The 21,471-nt window shown below is 38.1% G+C and overlaps 1 protein-coding gene across 1 annotated transcript in view; it reads left to right on the forward strand.

Annotated features, from left to right (window-relative positions):
* Positions 1-21,471, forward strand: part of MRC1 (mannose receptor C-type 1) — a 96,027-nt gene that overhangs the window by 65,690 nt on the left and 8,866 nt on the right. The window contains exons 20-26 of the mRNA XM_027121983.1: positions 619-761; positions 1,384-1,498; positions 5,927-6,093; positions 8,875-8,977; positions 12,650-12,882; positions 15,067-15,232; positions 16,097-16,246. Coding sequence (XP_026977784.1) covers positions 619-761; positions 1,384-1,498; positions 5,927-6,093; positions 8,875-8,977; positions 12,650-12,882; positions 15,067-15,232; positions 16,097-16,246 — 1,077 coding nt within the window. The remainder of the gene's footprint in view (positions 1-618; positions 762-1,383; positions 1,499-5,926; positions 6,094-8,874; positions 8,978-12,649; positions 12,883-15,066; positions 15,233-16,096; positions 16,247-21,471) is intronic.

A 21,471-nucleotide genomic window follows, 5' to 3' on the forward strand; every position in this document is an offset into this window, starting at 1 on the left:
CTTCCCCCCCCACCCCCCAACCATAAGTTCTTTTTTTAAGTCTTTGTGTCCGTTTCTTTTTTTTTTATAAGTTCGTTTGTATCAATTTTTTTTTAGATTCTGCATATAAGCAGTATCATATGATATTTCTCTTTCTCTGCCAGACTTATTTTACTCAGTTTGACAGTCTCTAGGTCCACCCAGGTTGCTGCAAATGGCATTATTTTATTCTTTTTCATGGCTGAGCAATATTCTATTGTATACATATACCACAACTCCTTTATCCATTCCTCTGTTGATGGACATTTAGGTTGCTTCCATGTCTTGGCTATTATAAACTAAACACATTTTAAAAAGTGTTTTTAACTCCTATATATAAAATAGATAAACCACAAGGACCTACTGTATGGCACAGAAAACTGTATTCAATATCTTGTAATAACCTATAATGGAAAAGAATTTGATATATATAACTGAGTCACTGTGCTTTACACCCAAAACTAACACAACATTGTAAACCAACTGTACTTCAATACAAAGGTGTTTTTTTTAAAAAAAAAATGTTTTTAAAAAAGTTTTTTTTAAAAAACAGTGTTTTTAAGCATGTAAACCTAATTTAACTATTCTGTTTTTTGTCAGGGTTCTGGAATGACATTAACTGTGGTTCTCCAAATGCCTTCATTTGTCAACGCCATAACAGTAGTATCAATGCCACGGCTCTCCCTACCACACCCTCGGTCCCAGGAGGTTGTAAGGAAGGTTGGAATTTTTATAATTACAAGGTACTAAGAAAACTTAGTTGTAGTCATGTCACTGACTAGTGTGGAGAGCAGCAATGCAGATCTTTCAGCTTCAAGTTAACGTTTGCTTGGCTCATCACTTTAAAAATTTTAGGCAAGAATATGTGGAAATTCCATGTTAAATTCTCTGTGGGAATTGATAGTAGACTTGACGGTATTACCCAAATAGTCATGCCGTTAGTCCCAAGAGAGAAAAAACTTTGCAAAGAAAGCTGATGGGTAATAAAACTAACAATTTTTTTTCCTTTTTTTTTTTTTTTTTTTTTTTGCGGTACGCGGGCCTCTCACTGCTGTGGCCTCTCCCGCTGAGGAGCACACGCTCCGGACACTCAGGCTCAGCGGCCGTGGCTCACGGGCCCAGCCGCTCCACGGCATGTGGGATCCTCCCGGACCAGGGCACGAACCCGTGTCCCCTGCATCGGCAGGCGGACTCCCAACCACTGCGCCACCACGGAAGCCCTAAAACTAACAATTTTTTGCATTTCTATTTAGTTGTGAGCAAATGTATATTTAGCTCTAATCTTCATGGATCATTTTGATTTCTTTAGAGCAAATACTGTTATCTTTATCTAATCCCTATGATTTTTTTCTCCTTCCATCCGAGTGTTTCAAAATCTTTGGATTTGTGGAAGAAGAAAGAAAAAATTGGCAAGAGGCACGAAAAGCTTGCATAGGATTTGGAGGAAATTTGGTGTCCATACACAATGAAAAAGAGCAAGGTGTGTGGGCCGTTTTACAGTCGGTGATGAACATAAATATGTAACTTTTTCCCCTAAAATGGTAGAATGTTGCTTATAGTAAATGAATTTTTGGTGTTCCAGAGTAAAGACTAGGAAGGGAAAACAAGCACATGTTGGGAGCTATTTTATTAGCTGTAGGCCTTATGCTGAGCGTTTTACATGTAAGTTGCTTTTCCATTTTCCTAACAAGTCTGTGAAGCAGGAATCATTAGTCCCTTGTGAATGAGGAAATGTGCTCAGGGAGCCTTAGATCAGGGAGCTTACAGGGCAAGGGGTAGGACTGGGAATCAAACTGGGTCTTCCAGCTTCAATTCCATCTGTTTCTGCCAAACCAGTTTTTTCACCAAAGAGTCAAAGAAGAAGAGTAGTTCCAGGAATAAAATTAGAAATTGCTCATTTTCCATTTACTGCTCTTCTAGTCACTTGATATAGAATTTATAATGCAATAAAACTAATTTTTCAATATGAACTTTGAACAAATTGAGAAAAAAACATTTGATAAAACGTAAGGATAAGCCAGAACTTTGAAGAACAGGATGAAGAAACACACCACTTACATACAGCAGATTGTAAAATTCATTATACTGTGGTCAAGAGAAAGGTACCTGACCCCTTTCACATGGTCTTTTTGGGGCTACCTTACTGGAAGTAGATATTAGGTTAAATTAGTTACTTTAAAAATGATGTTGACCAACTGCGGGCCTTTCAGATGACAGCAGCTAAACTGATGAAGGTTTGGAAACCACAGCCAGCAGCGAGTGAGGACGGTTTGAAAGACACTAGGTTTCACAGCCTGGAAAAGAGGATGTGAACTTTGAAGGATCGTCCCACTAAAGAAGGAAGACTTAGAACCCATGAGTGGCAGTTACAGGGAAACAAACGTAGGCTCAAAATTAGGAGGTTATTCTAACAATTAGAACGAATTGGATGGGATGCTTCGTGAGTTCTTGTAAAGGGCTGTGAAAATGCTTTTGTTGGAAGGTACTGAAATGGGTGCTGCAGAGTCACATGTGTTGACTGGTATGTAGCATGGAAGATGCCCAATGCATATTTGTTGTGTGTAGGAATTTAGGAGCTGTCGTTGGGGAAAGATGTAGACTGGATGATTTCTAAGTTCCCTTTTGGTTCAGAGGTTCTTTGACTTCTAAAATCATTTATTGGAAAAAATGATATACCTCAAAAAAGATAAGAAAGAAGAGAGACCTTGGAACGCTGTGTGGCGCTCTCCTAAGTGTTAGTTTCACTCCATAAATGCTACCATGTGCTTTCTTGGAACACATTCTTCAGTAAATCAACCAGGCTTTCACTGAGAACCTTTGACAAGTTCAGCAGCTTGCCAGACACTGAAAGAAAAGTGTCAAACCATAGCACACAATAAAAAAAATTCAGCAATATAACACTCACATTTCTCTAACTGGTCTACCACATTCTGGGCTTAGCTACCCAGCAGAGAAACACAATAATTGATTCCCTCTCTTAACCACAAAGAGCTGATTCTTGCCATAACAATATTAGAACCTGGGTCGTAGAGATGTGCAGAAGGGAACAATTTTCAGATAAACTAACATTATTCCTGGCAACACAGGCACACGCTGTTGAATTCTTTTTGTGGTTCTTGGCAGAAAACAAGTCAGTGTAGAAATATTGGCAGGTAGAGCTTTTCCACGTTTCATTTCAAGTTGGGGATAAGGCAAGAGTTATGATCTTATTTAGGAAATAAAAAAAAAACAAAGTAAATATCTACCCATGCTCTTTTCTTTCTGAAAAATATTATAAGAAATTTCTTTTCTTTTTTTTTTTTTACTTTGAGTTAATAGAGAAATAAGCAAATCTCTGAGCAGTGTCGTGGCGTCTGTTACTCTGCTGAAGAGTAAGCCTGTAGCAATGATCCTTCTGTGGAACTGTTTGTTCATGAATAAACAGATGATCTCTGTGGCCTTCTTTCTACTTTACATTTTCTATTAGTAACCCAAGTGCTTAGTCATTTGGTTTCCTATTTGCATTCAGGAGTCATGTTTAAGCAGAGTTTGGAAATTGTCCCGTAGAGTCCGTGCTCATTTACTCGGTCCCATCTAGTGTCCTTGGTATCCACAGCTCCTGGCAGGTGAGGTTGCTGGCCTCAGAAGGCGGCTGCCATGGTGTGGCAGGCATGGGGATGGGCTGCTGGAGAAGGGATGGGGAACATGTATATTTAAGCCTCTTAGAGTTTCTGGATATTTGCCACCATCCTGTCTGCCACAGAATTGATAAAGAAGCAAGAGGCCATATTTGTCCTGCTTTCTCTGAATTTCTCTCCCAGTGATGTGAGCACTTAGCACCGGGATGCCCCCTGGGTCCAAGCATGCGCAGTGGGTGTGGATGGCTGCTGACCCCTTAGGAACTGGCTGTCCTGGAGGAGTTCCATTCGGGTAGCTCTTTTGGTTTGTCAGTCCAAGGTGGTGATCATTTGACAGCCTAATGCTTTTTCGTTTTGACAAATAGTTTCTATTTTCAGAACTTTTTAAGGTTAAGAGCTCTCTTTGGCCCCTAGTTATTATTATGTTGGCCAAAAAGTTCGTTCGGGTTTTTCCATAACATCCTTCTTTTTTTTTAATCTCCATGCCTTTTTTAAAAAAAAAACATCTTTATTGCAGTATAATTGCTTTACAATGGTGTGTTAGTTTCTGCTGCATAACAAAGTAAATCAGTTATACATATACATATGTTTCCATATCTCTTCCCTCTTGCATCTCCCTCCCTCCCACCCTCCCTATCCCACCTTCTAGGTGGTCACAAAGCACCGAGCTGATCTCCCTGTGCTATGCGGCTGCTTTCCACTAGCCATCTACTTTACGTTTGGTAGTGTATATATGTCCATGCCTCTCTCTCACTTCGTCCCACCTCACCCTTCCCCCTCCCCATATCCTCAAGTCCATTCTCTGGTAGGTCTGTGTCTTTATTCCCGTCTTACCCCTGGGTTCTTCATGACCTTTTTTTTTTTCTTAGATTCCATATATATGTGTTAGCATAGTGTATTTGTTTTTCTCTTTCTGACTTACTTCACTCTGTATGACAGACTCTAGGTCCATCCACCTCACTACAAATATCTCAATTTCGTTTCTTTTTATGGCTGAGTAATATTCCATTGTATATATGTGCCACATCTTCTTTATCCATTCATCCGATGATGGGCACTTAGGTTGCTTCCATGTCCTGGCTATTGTAAATAGAGCTGCAATGAACATTTTGGTACATGACTCTTTTTGAATTATGGTTTTCTCAGGGTATATGCCCAGTAGTGGGATTGCTAGGTCGTATGGTAGTTCTATTTTTAGTTTTTTAAGGGACCTCCATACTGTTCTCCATAGTGACTGTATCCATTTACATTCCCACCAACAGTGCAAGAGGGTTCCCTTTTCTCCACACCCTCTCCAGCATTTACTGTTTCTAGATTTTTTGATGATGGCCATTCTGACCGGTGTGAGATTATATCTCATTGTAGTTTTGATTTACATTTCTCTAATGATTAGTGATGTTGAGCATTCTTTCATGTGTTTGTTGGCAGTCTGTATATCTTCTTTGGAGAAATGTCTATTTAGGTCTTCTGCCCATTTTTGGATTGGGTTGTTTGTTTTTTTGATATTGAGCTGCATGAGCTGCTTGTAAATTTTGGAGATTAATCCTTTGTCAGTTGCTTCATTTGCAAATATTTTCTCCCATTCTGAGGGTTGTCTTTTCGTCTTGTTTATGGTTTCCTTTGCTGTGCAAAAGATTTGAAGTTTCATTAGGTCCCATTTGTTTATTTTTGTTTTTATTTCCATTCTTCTAGGAGGTAGGTCAAAAAGGATCTTGCTGTGATTTATGTCATAGAGTGTCCTGCCTATGTTTTCCTCTAAGAGTTTGATAGTGTCTGGCCTTACATTTAGGTCTTTAATCCATTTTAGAAGAACCCGAGCGAACTTTTTGGTCAACCCAGTATAATCAGGTTATCTTATTTATAGAAACAGGACACGTGCTAACTAGTACAGGATGACCGTGCGTGAATTAGAAAAATGTACCTCTTCGTGCAGGACGGTAGGCAGCCATAACTCCGATCTGGGTGTACAAAATGGAGGGTGGGGCATAGGGTGGATTTCAGCCTCCCCGGCCCCAGCGCCCCAGGGTCCTTGGGTAGGGCACAACCTATACAACTATCTGCAGTGACCCAGATGAAACCTAGACTATTCTTATGAGAAACAAAGTCCAAAGTTGACGTGATAACATGCTGCTCAGGTTAGAAAGTGTTTGTTTTCATGGTAAGTGCTTTTAAATGATAATAAAGACATTGATCACATGCTCGGTATTTATAAATTATTGTATTCTGAGTATTTTTGATATTGGAGTCTTTCCCCTCAAAGTTCACAATGATCTTGTGAAACTTTCTTTCAGCATTCCTTACGTATCATATGAAAAACTCCACTTTTCACACCTGGACTGGGCTGAATGATGTCAATTCAGAGCACACGTTCCTTTGGACGGATGGCCGAGGAGTGCATTACACAAACTGGGGGAAAGGTTACCCTGGTGGGAGAAGGAGTAGTCTTTCTTATGAAGATGTAAATATCGCTTTCCGTCACCTCTCCATACACTGTCGGTTTGCTTCAGGTCGACGTATTAGTGGTTAATCTGTGAAAAATTCTGCCAGAGTACTCCTTGATCCGATTCATTCTTGCACATTTTAACTGTTTCAGACTGAGCAGGCCTTGAAGGAAGGGGTATACATTCAGTTAAGAGCTCTTCATCTTTGGGTTGGGGGTGGGAGGACATAGACGGTGATGGTAGCGAGGAATAGGGAAAGCCAGCTCCAGTATGGGCCCAGGCTGCCGTCAGCATGTACGCTTGCACCCAGAGTTAGCAATGTTCTCTGCATCAGCTACCCCTAAACTCTTGAAAGTGTTGTAGTATTTGGGGTGTAGTTCTGCAAGCTCCTACTGCTTCTGAAGTTATCATCGTCGTCGTCATCATCATGATTGAGCTACTGTTTGCAGAGTGCTAATAACTATGTGTCAAACACTCTGCTAAGTGCTAAGTGCATTAACCTAAGACACAGACGATTGCTTCTTTTTTTAAAAAATTAAAAAAATATATTTAATTATTTATTTTTTAACATCCTTATTGGAGTATAATTGCTTTACAATGGTGTGTTAGTTTCTGCTGCATAACAAAGTGAATCAGCTATATGCATACGTATATCCCCATATCCCCTCCCTCTTGCGTCTCCCTCCCACCCTCCCTATCCCACCCTCTAGGTGGTCACAAAGCACTGAGCTGATCTCCCTGTGCTATGTGGCTGCTTCCCACTAGCTATCTGTTTTACATTTGGTAGTGTATATATGTCAGTGCCATTCTCTCACTTCGTCCCAGCTTACCCTTCCCCCTCCCAGTATCCTCAAGTCCATTCTCTACGTCTGTCTTTATTCCTGTCCTGCCCCTAGGTTCTTCATGACCATTTCTTTTTTTAGATTCCATATATATGTGTTAGCATAGTGTATTTGTTTTTCTCTTTCTGACTTACTTCACTCTGTATGACAGACTCTAGGTACATCCACCTCACTACAAATAACTCAATTTCATTCCTTTTTATGGCTGAATAATACTCCATTGTGTATATGTGCCTCATCTTCTTTATCCATTCATCTGTCGATGGACACTTAGGTTGCTTCCACGTCCTGGCTGTTGTAAATAGAGCTTCAATGAACATTGTGGTACATGACAATTGCTTCTTTATTTCCCTGTTTTTAATCTTACATCATTGAAGCTGACTAATCAGTGTTAAACACCATACTAGGCATTGTGGAATCCATGAAGGCACATAAGATTTTATTCTACCTTGAAGAAGCTTACACCTAAGCTAGACCCCAAGTCTTCTGCAAGAAAGACGAGAGGAACAATATGAAAGTGTGTAATGAGATCAGCTATAAAGCATGATAGTAGTTAGGAGGAAAGAAACTTACCGTGGGATGTAGTGATCTAATCAGGCAGCACATATCTGTGGAGCTCTTCATTTGATGGAAAGAAGGCATGTGAGGAAGAATGTGGGTCTTCTTTCCAAGAAGTTTAAAACATCATGATTAGGGAATCATGGCAAGAGGCTGGGGAAGGTTGTGTTAAGTGGGAAAGGTGAATAAAGTCTTTAAGAAAAAGGCACAAGATGGGTTTGGGCGGAAGTAAAGAGCTTTAAATATAGTAGGAGTGTCATGCAGAAAAGAAGTAGGCATCAACTTTAGAACGTGGAAAGCGGAATTCAGAGAAATTTAGATGCCCTGAGAAAGAGTTTGGACTTTGTCAGATAGGCAGCAAAAAAAAAAAAAAAAGGTTTGAGCAGAAAAACAATCTCATCAAGATGGCATCTTTATGATAATTAATTTGGTAGCTCTGTGTAGGGTAGATATATTCTAGTTGTGGGTAAGTGACTTTCGGGGGAGAAATTCTTTCAATCCTTATTACATAAATGAGGGCTGAAAAGTAGACTGGAGTGAGATAGGGTTTGCTTAGAAAGATTTCCTGGATGAGTGGTAAATTTCATTTAAAAAAATTCAATGTTGCACAAGTTTTTTTGTTTTTAGAACATAATGAAAAGGAGAAACAACAGAAACAAACAAAATCTGTAAACTCACCTTCCAGGAAAAAAACAACAACACTGTTTTGTTGGTTTTATTCCTAGATTTTTTTCTTAGTGTGTGTAAAAATATAAAGTTTGTAGTCCACAAAACTGGAATCAAAACACATATATTGTGTTGTTACAATTTCAGGACTTATAAAATGAAGAGGATTAAATATAGTTTGATAAAGAGAGTGGGAGAGAAATGTTCACGTGCATTGTGTAGTGGAAACATCCTTGTTCTGTGTAGGTTTCCTGGTTTAGAGCAGAGATGCTGAGCCAGGATAATGAAAGATAAGAATAGCTAAGAAGGGGGATGGGAATGAGCAGAGGATCTTTGAAATGTACGGTTAGGGGTTCCTGATAGTTGAGGCTCATGGGATAATGAGGCTGGAGGCTGAGAAGATGTCTCTGGCCCTGGTGAAAGCTGTGGTAGCTTTCAGGGAATTAATGAGATTTCTGACAGCAGCGTTTCTCAGAACCAGCTCCAAAGTTTATCCAACTCTGCTTAATTTTCAATTAAAATAGCAAGGGTTCAGTGAGGGATCTGCGTGAAAATTGGCCAGTAGCATGGAAAGTAGGGATGAATTAAACGTGCTGTAGATGAATTAGGACTATCCTTAAAGTTGGAGTTTAGGGATAAAGGATTTTTTTTTTTTTTTGCTTATTAATGAATTGGTTTAAATAATTATCCATCCACATTTGGCTTTTTTTTTTCTTCTCCATGAATATACAGGCTGACTGTGTTCTTATTATCGGAGGGAAGTCAAGGGACGCAGGAAAATGGATGGATGACACCTGTGACAGTAAGCGAGGTTATATATGCCGAACACCTCCCGGTAAGTCCTACTGGACCACGCTGGGCTGGAAGAGGTGGGGTTTTTCCATACTTTTTAAAAAGTGACATTCTTCTCAATTTTGCTGTGCGCCTTAAACTGCTCTAAAAAAATTAAGTTTTGTTTTAAAAAAGTGACCCTTCCCTTGCACATCAACATGTTGTTTTTTAAAAATTTTTTTAATTAAATAATTAAAAATTTTTTTTTGGCCGTGCCGTGTGGCATGTGGAATATTAGTTCCCCGACAAAGGATCAAACCTGCGCCCCCTGCAGTGGAAGCACGGAGCCTTAATCACTGGACCGCCAGGGAAGTCCCCATCAACATGTTTATTTGATTCTCACTTTCATCCATGGATGGCTGTGACAGACAAAAAGGATATTTTCCGTAATTTATTCATGAATGTGCCCCCTCATCCATTACCAGAAAGTTTGCACAGGTTAAACTAGAGGTTGAAACTTTTTCTAATCCTGTTAGAAATTTGGGATGCTTGCTTACCTCTACCTTAAAAGTAAAAAATGTCAGAGCAGGGATACCTCACTTCAATTTGTGTAATTTGAGAACCGTTGCCCCCAAACACCCTATATGCCTCATTACTTGTTATATATTCTGTGTCTCTAAAAATGTAGATGTTTTATTTGTGGTCCTTTTTTCATCTTAGGAAGCCTAACTATGGTGCAAAGAAAATAAAACAGATATGTGGATATCGACCAAGAATCAAGATTATGGTCGTGTGCATTTTAGTTTTGAGTGAAATTAGAATAGAAACATTTGGCTACATAAGAAGAGGTTCAGAAAATAAAAGATTAGAGATGAGGGTTGAAGTTGAGGTGGGTTGCTGTCACCCTGAGCAGAGCTCTCAGAGGAGCTTGAATTAGAAGCTGCTTGATCTCCCGGATCTAACAAATTTTTCTATACTTTCTGGGGAATCAGGGAACTGATATCAATTTCTGACAACGACTGAAAATCACTGAAGATATTTTCAGGTGATTGCAAAGTCCTGCAGGAATTCTAACCTCCTATTGATCCAAAAGAAGGTCCAGGCCATGCCACTTTTCTCTCTCTGCTACACCCTTCGAGCACCAGAATCTTAGGCCACTGGTAATGCATCTGTGCTTCCACACTTTGGGGAAAGAGGGGAGTCCTCTTCCAGGAGGGAATGATGGTTCCTAAACTTGTTTAAAATCTTCTTTTTCTTCTTCCTGTAAACACAAGGGATAGAATATTTGCTGCCAACAAAAGATATTTTGACAATTTTTAATGACTTAGGTTTCAGGAAAGGTCGACAGTGTTAACGTGAAAAAGGCAGAATATGAAATTTTGTAGACTACTGATGATGCAAAAAACACTTTGAACCCCCTTAAAGAAAAAGAACAAGAAGGCGATGGAAATGCATCAAAATAGGAATAGTGGATGTGTTTGCATCGTGGGATTAAGACCTTTCGTTCCTTCACTGTACTACTGTATTTTTCTTCGTTTATCAAAAACTGTCTCTTTCTAACGCTCTCTCTCTATGTATATATATTTGCATTTATATTATATATAATATGTCTATACATCTATATCTCTCTCTATATATATAACAATTATGAGGAAACACTAAAATATTGATGTGGTTAGATTCTAAGTAATTTTTTTCTCATTTTTATGCTTTTCTATATTTTCTAAAATTTCAATAAAGAATGTGTGTTCAGTATTTTTTTAAAACAGTGTTGTTTTCAGGAAGTCCCTGGTGGTCCAGTGTTTAGGACTCAGGACTTTCACTGCTGGGGCCTGGGTTTGATCCCTGGTTGGGGAATTAAGATCCCGCAATCTGTGCAGCGTGGCCAAAAGAATAAAATTAAATAAATAAAAAGTAAAACAGTGTTGCTTTTATTCATATATATGAGTATGTATGAATGAATATATATGAATTCATGTAAATATATAAAGATACCTAAATAAAAACGTGAATGAATACATATGGATATAAAACACTTAAGAACAATCCCTTGATGAAATTTTAGAAAATACAGAAAAGCATAAAGAGAAAAAATTACCCATAATCTAACCACCTGAAAGTAACCTCTCAGTGATTTAGTTTTTTCCTTATAATTTTTTCTATGAGTGTTTTAATAAACAAGCGAATTGGATAAATGAGCTAATTTCCTGGCTGCGTATAGCCTTTGGCGAAGCTTCTTAAAGCTTTCTCTCAAGCTTCATTGGGCACTTATAGCAGTCCAAAACTCTTCCCATGTTGTTAAGACAAACCCAGCTCTCTCCAAGCTGGGAAACGATGAGACTGTTTACTTCCTACTGGCTGTAACATGTAAGGATCCGGGGCTGGATCTCTTGGTTTAATGCTATTCTATCAACACACGGTGGCAGCAACAGCAGAAGAAAGGGGAGGCTGCCCTCCTTGCTGAATTAAAATTGTTGCCTTACCAGATTCTTCAAAAGAAAGTTTGGCATTCTTGGAGTGACAGAACAGGGCACATGGTGGGTTGGGTTGGTATGCAGTGGAACAGGTTGGAGAATTGACCAAGACAACATCAGTAGGCAGGGACATCTAGAACCCTAGACTAGGGGTTGGCAACCTTTTTCTGTAAGAGACAGATTATAAATATTGCAGGCTTTGTAGACCATGAAGTTTTTGTTGCAATGACTCAACTCTGCTGTGATCGCAGACAATCACAGACAGTATGTAAACAAATGAGCGTGGCCGAGTTCCACTGAAACTTTATTTATGGACACAAATTGGAATTTCATGTATTGTTTACATGTCACAAAATATTTTTCATTGTTTTTTTTCCCCCAACCATTTAAAAACTCATGGGCTGCAAAAACAGACAACAGGCCAGATTTCACCCTCTGGCTGTCATCCGCTGACCTCTGTTGCCCTAAGGCATCAGCTAAGGCGCCCAGAAACAAGATTTTTTGGGGTCTTGACAGTAAGTGGCCCAAAGTATGGGTGGGTCTAGAGTCGTTATTAGAAACTCATGCTGAGAGATTGAGGAGGAAAGATCAGAAAGCCAGAGTGACGCCAGCTTGCAAAGGCTTCAGTTTGGATAAGATATGGGGCTCACATGGGAAATCATCATAAGATTAAAGCTTGATCCTGAGATCAAGGTTAAATGAAGTGGAAACTGTTATATGGCTTCATTCCAGACCATAAACCAATTTCTTGAAGGTACAGGATTCACAGGTGAAGTCAAATAGATACAAATAGATGCAAATTCATGGGTGGAATGGAACAGAGTCGGGTGGGGGAAGGGAAGGAGAGGAAGACTGTTCTTGACCTTAAGATTTGACCAAGATGGAAAAAAAAAAAAAGATTCGTGTTGACAGGATGATAGATGTTCTTTAATTTATGAGATTAAACTGTGGCGTGTCTTTCATCCAGATACTAGATCTCATAGTATTTGCAAGTCTTTTTGGTTTTAGAGTTTAGAAACTTGATCGTGTATTTACCTTAATATTCTAAATAGCATTTGGAAATGACTTAATTCAGTCAGGCATACTGGTTAAAAAATAGAACTTTGTGTTCTGGTGTGAAATGGCTCATGAAAATATGTTTAACCCCTGACAGTTTGAATGGTGCTGTTCAGATTCTTTTTAGGATGTGTGAGGTACAGAAGTCATGTACAGATGGCGCTCAGGTAATGTTTAATATTAATGGAAATAATTTTTTATTCCAGACCCTTCCTTGCCTAGTTCTCCAACAACAATTCCAACAGATGGCTTTATTAAATATGGCGAAAGTAGCTACTCACTCATGAAATTAAAGCTGCAGTGGCATGAAGCAGATGACTATTGCAAGCTTCACACTTCCCTGATCGCTAGCATTCTAGATCCCTATAGTAATGCGTTTGCGTGGATGCAGATGCAGATGCTGAATGAACCTGTGTGGATCGCCCTGAACAGTAACTTGGTGAGATGCTGGAAACACGTGCGACTTGACATGATTGATAAATTGTGATTGAATATGATTCTCTTCTGTTCATTCTGTTGAATACTTGTTGTGTGTAAAAGCCTGCTGGGCTTTAGAAATGATACTGACATGTACAAGACCCAATCTCTCTAGGACCCAGTGCAAGGATCTAGCAAGTTCGTGATGTTATGTCAGAAATCAAACTAAGACTTACCTAACTGATAAGTATTATTTTTACTTTCCTTAGGTTTTTTATATACAGTGTTACTGTATATTTTGAGTATGAAAATTAAGTTCTGCATCTAAACAGTTTTATTTATTAACTTATTTCTTTCTAGTGTCATGATTACAACTATGCCATAGGGATTAAGAAAGGAATTAAGAAAGCGTCAGGGGCATAGTTCCTGGGCGATGAGGATATTCCTTATTTTTTGTGGAAAGTCATTCTAGAGTTGCTATCTGTTCTGAAGCTGGGCCGCTTCCATCCGTGTGTGACAGATTTCATTGCGGTCAATTCCCTGTATTCCATAACAGAGAAGGAAGGTTGGCAGAAGATGGTGTAGAGTGAGGGTTGAGACACAGAACTAAGAGTGGTGTGGGAGTTGCCAAAATTTTCCTGAAATGAGTCTTCTCTGATGCCAGGGGATCCATCTATCCTCCATCCATCCATCCATCCATCTAACTAGTCAATCAGCAAACTTCCTAGTACAATAAATAGAGATGTCAACAAGTAATCAAGAGATAATACAGTGTCAAAGAGAGGTATATACAAAGTGCTGGGAGAGGAGAGAAAAGCGATCATTTGTGCAAGGGGAGAGGACCAACAGGGCTTCTCTGAGAAAGTCAAACTTTACAGATGTGGTCTAGGATGGTGGCTCATAAGGAAGCAGTACCAAGAAGAAATAAAAGGAGGTAAGGGGGTAGAGCTGGAAAGCAGACTGGTGCCAGACTTTGTAGAACTTCTTCCACCATGATGCAGAGCTCAACATTTACACTTCTTGCAATGCGTATTTCCCGAGTAGGTTAGTAAACATTTAAAAGTAAGTAGTTACACAATGATTTCTGTGTTTAAACTTAAGCACGGCATCTTTACTTCTATGTTGAATCTATTTTTAGTAACTAATTCTCTTGATAATTCATATATTTTCTTCTCACAAATATGGTCCCAATTCTCTTACGAGTTTAAAATAGGCTTTTATTTATTGTTAGAAAGATTAAATAGCTTTCCATTATCCCAACATTTATAGCTAAAACAATACTGTTCTATTTATTACATCTATGGAGTTAATGATTATGCCAGCATTATTTGATTAAATATGGTAGAATACTACAAAATTCTAACTCGAGATAATGCATGCTTTTGATTTTGTCATTAAATCTTTGGTAATTGCTTTGGTAAATTAAATAATGCAGTTAAAAAGGGGACAGCTGTTTGAATGGTTTAAAAATTCACTTATCTCTGATTAAAGTTATACAGCATCTGTTGTGAGGTTTTACCTGTAAAATGTCAAAAGAACATTATTGATAAGTAGTCTTTTTGATGTTGTCAGTTAATTTGTATGTGACCATAAATTTGCCCCAATAAATTTAATAAGAAGTATGCAAATTGAATAAAACAATTATCTTTAAAAGATGCCATCAGATTCAGTTGGTTGAAAGACCACCTAACTGGAAGGTAAGAGACCTAGGCTCCTCTCTTATCCAGCCATGTCACCTTGCATAAGTCATTTGTTGTTGGCCCTGTTTCAACAGCCAAACAGTAAGAAGATTAGAAAAGTGTTTCTCTCGGGTCCATGAGTGCAAGGAAAATGACTTCGTTTTTATTATCATTTCAGTGATAATATAATACGTGTTTTATTTGTTCCAAAGGTAAAACCCCTCTTTTGCACTGAGGGCCTGCAAATAAAGAGAGTTTTCTAGAATAAGACATAGGATTTTAAGTCTGTGTTTTTCAGAATAGCTTCCAACGATGTCTTCATGGGGAGCTTTAAGAAGTCATTTTTTCTTAAAAAAGGCTGAATTTGATTTGGTAGAAAAAATTTATAATGTTCTTTTAATTCCCAAATGTTGAAGATTCTTTGTCAAATCACAGTCTTAAATATACTTTTTACTCCTTGCTGGGTTCTTTTGGTATTTTCTAAACGAAGCCAGGCTCCATGTTAATAGTTGTTCTTGTTCTTGCAGACCAATAATGAGTATGTTTGGACCGATAAATGGAGGGTGAGATACACTAATTGGGCCAGTGATGAGCCCAGACTGAAGTCAGCGTGTGTTTATATGGATCTTGACGGCTATTGGAAGACAGCACGTTGCAATGAAAGTTTTTATTTTCTCTGCAAAAGATCAGACGGTAATTGAATCCACGAAAACAATCAAGGGATTTGAAATTTTCTCAATAAGCTAATACAAACCACCGTTGATATTCTTAAACAGTCACATGTTTTGGGGTGGCTTAAGGATAATATAAAACATATTCCTTCACCTAACCAAAGACTGACCTGGCAATAAACAAATATAGAGAGATCAAAATAACAGAGAGAGAAATTTTTCTTCGTTGCTAGAATTTATTTCCTCTTTATACATTTCTGAATTTTTATTATTGGGACAGGCCTCTGAATCTATGATGTCAGAGTCCTCAGGAAATGATGATTACTTTTGATGTTGACGGCACAGCTATATCAAAATAATTTTATCAGAATATGTTTAGGTTCATCAGAGTCAGTGATAATACAGTGATACAGTCCTAGAATACAGTTATAGAGTCGGACAGTGGTAAAGTCCTAGAATTCTACCTATACCATTTAGTTATAACATCAATGTCAGCCATAGCTAAGAAGGTTTTATAAGGGCTAGGATCCTAGAAAAAGAAAACTGTCTAGAAGGAAGACTGCCTTTGCAAATTATTTATGGTTGACCTTTTAGGGGAACTTATTAATGTCTTTGTAGGTTATCTATAGATCCTCATGCTTAATTATGAATGTGATTGACCACCGTTATACCATAGTACCTTCTATGGAAATACATTTTGTATGAAAACAAAATGATAAAGTAAAAAGAATACTCAATAATAGAAATGGCATATCCAAATGATTACCATTAGAGCTTAAAAAAAATAATGATAGGCGATGAAAATTTCCTTAATGGCTGATATATTATTCTATGTACTAAAGAAACTTCAGGTCTTACTTTATTTGAAATGTCTTTTTATTAACAGAAATCCCTGCCACTGAACCTCCACAGCTGCCTGGTAGATGCCCCGAGTCAGAGCACACAGCGTGGATTCCTTTCCATGGTCACTGCTACTATATCGAGTCTTCATATACAAGGAACTGGGGCCAAGCTTCTCTGGAATGTCTTCGAATGGGTAAGTACCACATTTACCGTCAGAAAATCCCACAATCATCTATGTAGAGTACCAGGATGCTAGTAACACTGTATATTAAAAACCTAAGGAAAGTAAAATTACTTGTTTCTTTGTCTTAATAATTTATATTGTAACAGAAAGGTCGACATCATGCCCCCCAAATATAATTTCTAACGTAGCCTCAAAAGGTGAAAGAATTCTGCCAGAAAGCAGTGACTCGCTGAACAAGTCTTGCTGCCCTAATATTCTAAATTGTTAGGATTATTATTCAGAGTGTCGCGTTCATCTTTTATCACTGATCGGCTCAGGCTTCACAAGTGCCCAGGAACCATTTTGCTTTCCCATGAATAGAAAAGCATTTAGATCTGATTATCTTTGTGAATAAATACGAAACAAAACTCAAGTGACATGACATAGATGAACAATTTCCCTCCTGAAATAAAAATGTCAAATAAAGTGAACTTTTCAGGGTGCATTAAAAAATTTACTTAATTAAATCCCACCGAATACTTGACTGAATTACTTTGTGGCTAAATTTTGATTATGTCCTAAGTCAGGGCTCTTCATTCAGCAGTGGCGAGCAAGGGTTACATGCTCATTTCCTTCAGATTCACTCAAAAGTCAGTCTGGAGTTTTCACTTCTTTTTACTTTTATGTTTAGTTTTTTTCTTCAGTTTTATTGAGGTATAGTTGACATAAAGTTGTAATACATTTAAAGTGTAAGAGATGATGATTTGATACACATATTTGTTGGGAAAGGATTCCTAACCGTCAAGTTAACATGACCATCACGTCACATATTTACCTTTGTGTGTGTGTGTGTGTGTGGTGGGAACACTTAAGTTCTAATCTCTTAGCAAATTTCAGTGATACCATGCAGTATTATCAACTGTAGTCACTATATTATACATTAGATCCTAAGACCTTATTTATCATATAACTGAAAGTTTGTACCCTTTTACCAGCATCTCTCTATGTCTCCCACCCCCCAACCCCCTGACAACCACCATTCTACCCTCTGTTTCTGTGAGTTTGACTTTTAAATTCCACCTATAAGTAATATCATGTAGTACTTGTCTGTCTCTATCTGGCTTATTTCCTTAGAATAATGCCCTCCAGGTTAATCAATGCTGTTGCAAACGGCAGAATTTCCCTCTTTTTAAAGGCTGAATAATATTCCATTGTATATACATACTACATTTTCTTCATCATTCATCTGTTGATGGACACTTAGGTTGTTTCCATGTCTTGGCTATAATAAATAATGCTGCAATGAACATGGAGTGCAGCTATCTTTTCGAGATAGTGGTTTCATTTCCTTTGGATATATACCAAGAAGTGGGATTGCTGGATCATACGGTAGTCCTATTTTTAATTTTTTGAGGAACCTCCACACTGTTTTCCAAAAGGACTGTACCAATTTACATTCACACTAGCAGGGTTCCCTTTTCTCTTCATCCTCTGCATCATTTGTTATCTCTTATCTTTTTAATAATAGCTAGCCTAAACAAGTGTGAGGTGATATCTCATTGCGGTTTTGATTTGCATTTCCCTGATGATTAGTGATGTTGAGCACCTTTTCCTGTACTTCTCAGCCATTTGTAAGTCTCCTTTGGAAAAAAAAATCTGTTCAGGTCCTTTGCTCGTTTTTTGAATTGGGTTATTTTTTTGCTATTGAGTTGTATAAGTTCCTTGTATATTTTAGATATTAAACCTCTATTAAGACATGTGGTTTGCAGAAAATTTCTCCCATTCAGGAGGTTGCATTTTCATTTTGCTGATGGTTTCCTTTGCTATGCAGAACCTTTTTAGGTTGATGTAGTCCCATTTGTTTATTTTTGCTTTTTTTCCCTTTGCTGTTAGTGTCAAATACAAAAAGATTAATGTCAAGGAGTTTATTGCCTGTGTTTTCTTTTAGGATTTTTATGATTTCAGGTTTTACATTCAAGTCTTTAATCATTTTGAGTTGATTTTTCTGTATAGTGTTAGAGAGTGGACCAGTTGTATTCTATTGAATGTGGGTGTCTAGTTTTCTCAACACCATTTGCATGGAATAATTTTTTTTAATCCCTTCATTTTAAGCTTATGTATGTCCTAAAGTTGGAATGAGTTTCTTGTAGCATATAGTTGTCTTGTGTTTTTTTGTTTTTTGTTTTTTTAATCTATTAAGCCACTCTATGTTTTTCCATTGGAAAATTTAGTCCATTTATATTTATAGTAATTATTGGTAGGTATGCACTTAATATTGCCATTTTGTTAATTGTTTTCTATCTGTCCTGACCTTCTTTTGTTCCTTTCTTCCTCTCTGCTCACTTCCTTTGTGATTTGATGATTTCTCAGTAGTATTACTTAGATTCTTTTCCTTTTATTTTGTGTATCTACTATAGGTTTTATTGTGTGGTTGTTGTGAAGATTACATGAAACATCTTAGAGTTATAACAGTGTATTTAAAGCTGATAACAACTTAACTTTGAATGTATGCAAACAGTCTGTATTTTTACATTCCCCCGACATTTTATATTGTTGATGTTACAATTTACATCTTTTTATATTGTGTATACATTAACAAATTATTGTATTTATAGTTATTATTTTTTTTAAGATGTTGGGGGTAGAAGTTTATTAATTAATTAATTAATTTTTGCTGTGTTGGGTCTTTGTTTCTGCGCGAGGGCTTTCTCTAGTTGTGGCGAGTGGGGGCCACTCTTCATCGCGGTGCGTGGGCCTCTCACTATCGCGGCCTCTCTTGTTGCAGAGCACAGGCTCCAGACACGCAGGCTCAGTAGTTGTGGCTCACGGGCCTAGTTGCTCCGCGGCATGTGGGATCCTCTCAGACCGGGGCTCGAACCTGTGTCCCCTGCATTAGCAGGCAGATTCTCAACCACTGCACCACCAGGGAAGCCCTATAGTTATTTTTAATACTTTTGTCTTTTAACCTTTATACAACAGTTATAGGTGATTTACTTACCACCATTATAGTATCAGAATATTCTGGATTTTCCTATACATTTACCTTTACCGTTGAGTTTTATATTTTCAAACATTTTCATATTACTAATTAGTGTCCTTTCATTTTAGCTTGAAGAATTCCCCTTGACATTTCTTATAAGTCTGGTCTATTGGTGATGAACTCTTTCAGCTTTCGTTTGTCTTGAAAACTCTTTATCTCTCATTTAATTCTGAATGACAGCTTTTCTAGGTAGAGTATTCTTGGCTGGAAGCTTTTATCTCTAAGCACTTTAAATATATCTTCTCACTCCCTTCCAGCCTGCAAAGTTTCTCCTGAAAAATTTGTTTTGTCTTACAAGGGTTCCCTTTTATGTAACAAGTTGCTTTTCTTTTGCTGTTTTTAAGAATCTCTCTTTGTCTTTAATTTTTGACAATTTAATATAATGTGTCTCAGTGTTTGTCTCTTTATATTCATTATATTTGGTACTCCTTATGTATGCTTCCTGGATCTAGATGTCTGTTTCTTTCCCCAAGGTTAGGGAAATTATCAGCCATTAGTTCTTTGAATAAGCTTTCTGCCCCCATCTCTCTCTTCTCCTTGAGTTCCTGTAATGTGTAGATTGATCCTCTTGCTGTTGTCTTGTAAGTCCTTTAAGCTAGCTTGACTCTTTTTGATTCTTTTTTTCTTTTTGCTTCAGGATATATTTGACTGCCCTTTCTTTGAGTTTACTGTTTCTTTCTTCCAGTTTTCTAGTCTGCTGTTGAACACCTCTACTGAACTTTTCATTTAAGTTACTGTGTTCTTCAGCTTTGTGATTTCTCTTTGGTACTTTTTAATATTTTCTCTCTCTGTTGAAATTCTTACTTTGCTCATGCATTACTTTCCTGACCTCACTGAGTATCTTTGTAGCTGTTATTCTGAACTCTCTATTGGGTAAATTACTTGTCTCTGTTTTATTAATATCAGTTTGGAGATGTATCTTGTTCTTTGGCTTGGAAGACATTTTGCTTTATTTTCCTTGACTCTCTGTGTTGGTTTCTGCACATTAGATAAAAGAGGCACCTCTCCCAGTCTTGAGTGGTCTTGTGTGGGAGATGAACCTCATCAGTCAATCCAGCCCAAGTTCCTGTTTGTCACTCAAAACTTTGTGGTTATACCAGCTGTTGTCTTTGTTTTTAGTGGCTCCCAGTGGTTGAGGGTGTGCCAAAACCTGATGATATCCCAAAGGAGAGGATCACAGTTAGCACATAAAAGCAGACTGATTAGAAACTGGACCCTCGGGCACCTGGGAAAGTAGATAAGCCAGGTGTGTGTCTAAGCTCCTTCCAGAGACCTGTTGGTGACCTGATTTTATCATTGCAGCAAGTCGGAGAAAGAAGGTGGCAGAAGGGCCCACCAGCTCCCCCAGGAGGATCACAGCTAGCCCCTTGCTGCATGCAAATTAGCAGCTGGACCCCCCAGGCAGCAGGCTGTAAAGTATGCAGTCAGTCCCCTTCTAGGGAAAGACTGAGGGACGGGCATTTTTATCTGTTCCCTCTTAGCTGAGCCCTGGGAGAATAGCCATGGCAGGTGTTCGGTGCCCATTAACAACGGCTGCTTCATTTTCTGTGGTCCTATGGGTCTCGTGGCTGCAAACCCCATTAGCTTCCAGAGTTAGGCATTTGGGGGGCCTATTCCTTCAAATAGAGGAACAGGAGCCTAAAAATTTGGGGTGCTAGATGTATGGTTGAAACCCTTCTCTATTCAGGGAGAAGCTGGCAATTAGGGGCTCCCTCCTGATTATACGGCACTGTGCCATGGGTGGGGTTTATGAAGAGAGTGTGTCTCAGCCTTTCCTACTCATTTAGATGTTTGTGTTTTCTCAGTTGCCCTATATGTAGGAGTCACTGAGTTTCTGGATTTTACTGATAGAATTGCTCTATGTGTAGGTGTTTGCTGGTGTGTATGTGGGAGAAGGGAATTTCAGGAGACTTATATGTTGCCACAGGGAGTTTAAAAACTCCCTATGAGTTTTTCCTTTAAATTCTGAGTCAGGAGAAGTCTACTTTGTCAGTTTTTGCTTCATGTATTTTGAGGCCTATTGTTCGGTGCATATATGTCTATATTTGTCATATCTTCTTGATGAATTAAAACTTTAATCATTATAAAACATCCTTATTTGTCTCTAGTAACAATTTTTGTCTAAAATCTTTTGTCTAGTATCAGTATAGCCACTCCAGCTCTTCTTTATTTACTATTTGCATGGAATATCTTTTTCCATGCTTTTACTTTTAAC

The sequence above is a fragment of the Aethalodelphis obliquidens genome, unplaced genomic scaffold (assembly GCF_003676395.1).
Source record: "Aethalodelphis obliquidens isolate GAN/ISIS:26980383/991018 unplaced genomic scaffold, ASM367639v1 scaffold23, whole genome shotgun sequence".
NCBI lineage: Eukaryota > Metazoa > Chordata > Mammalia > Artiodactyla > Delphinidae > Aethalodelphis > Aethalodelphis obliquidens.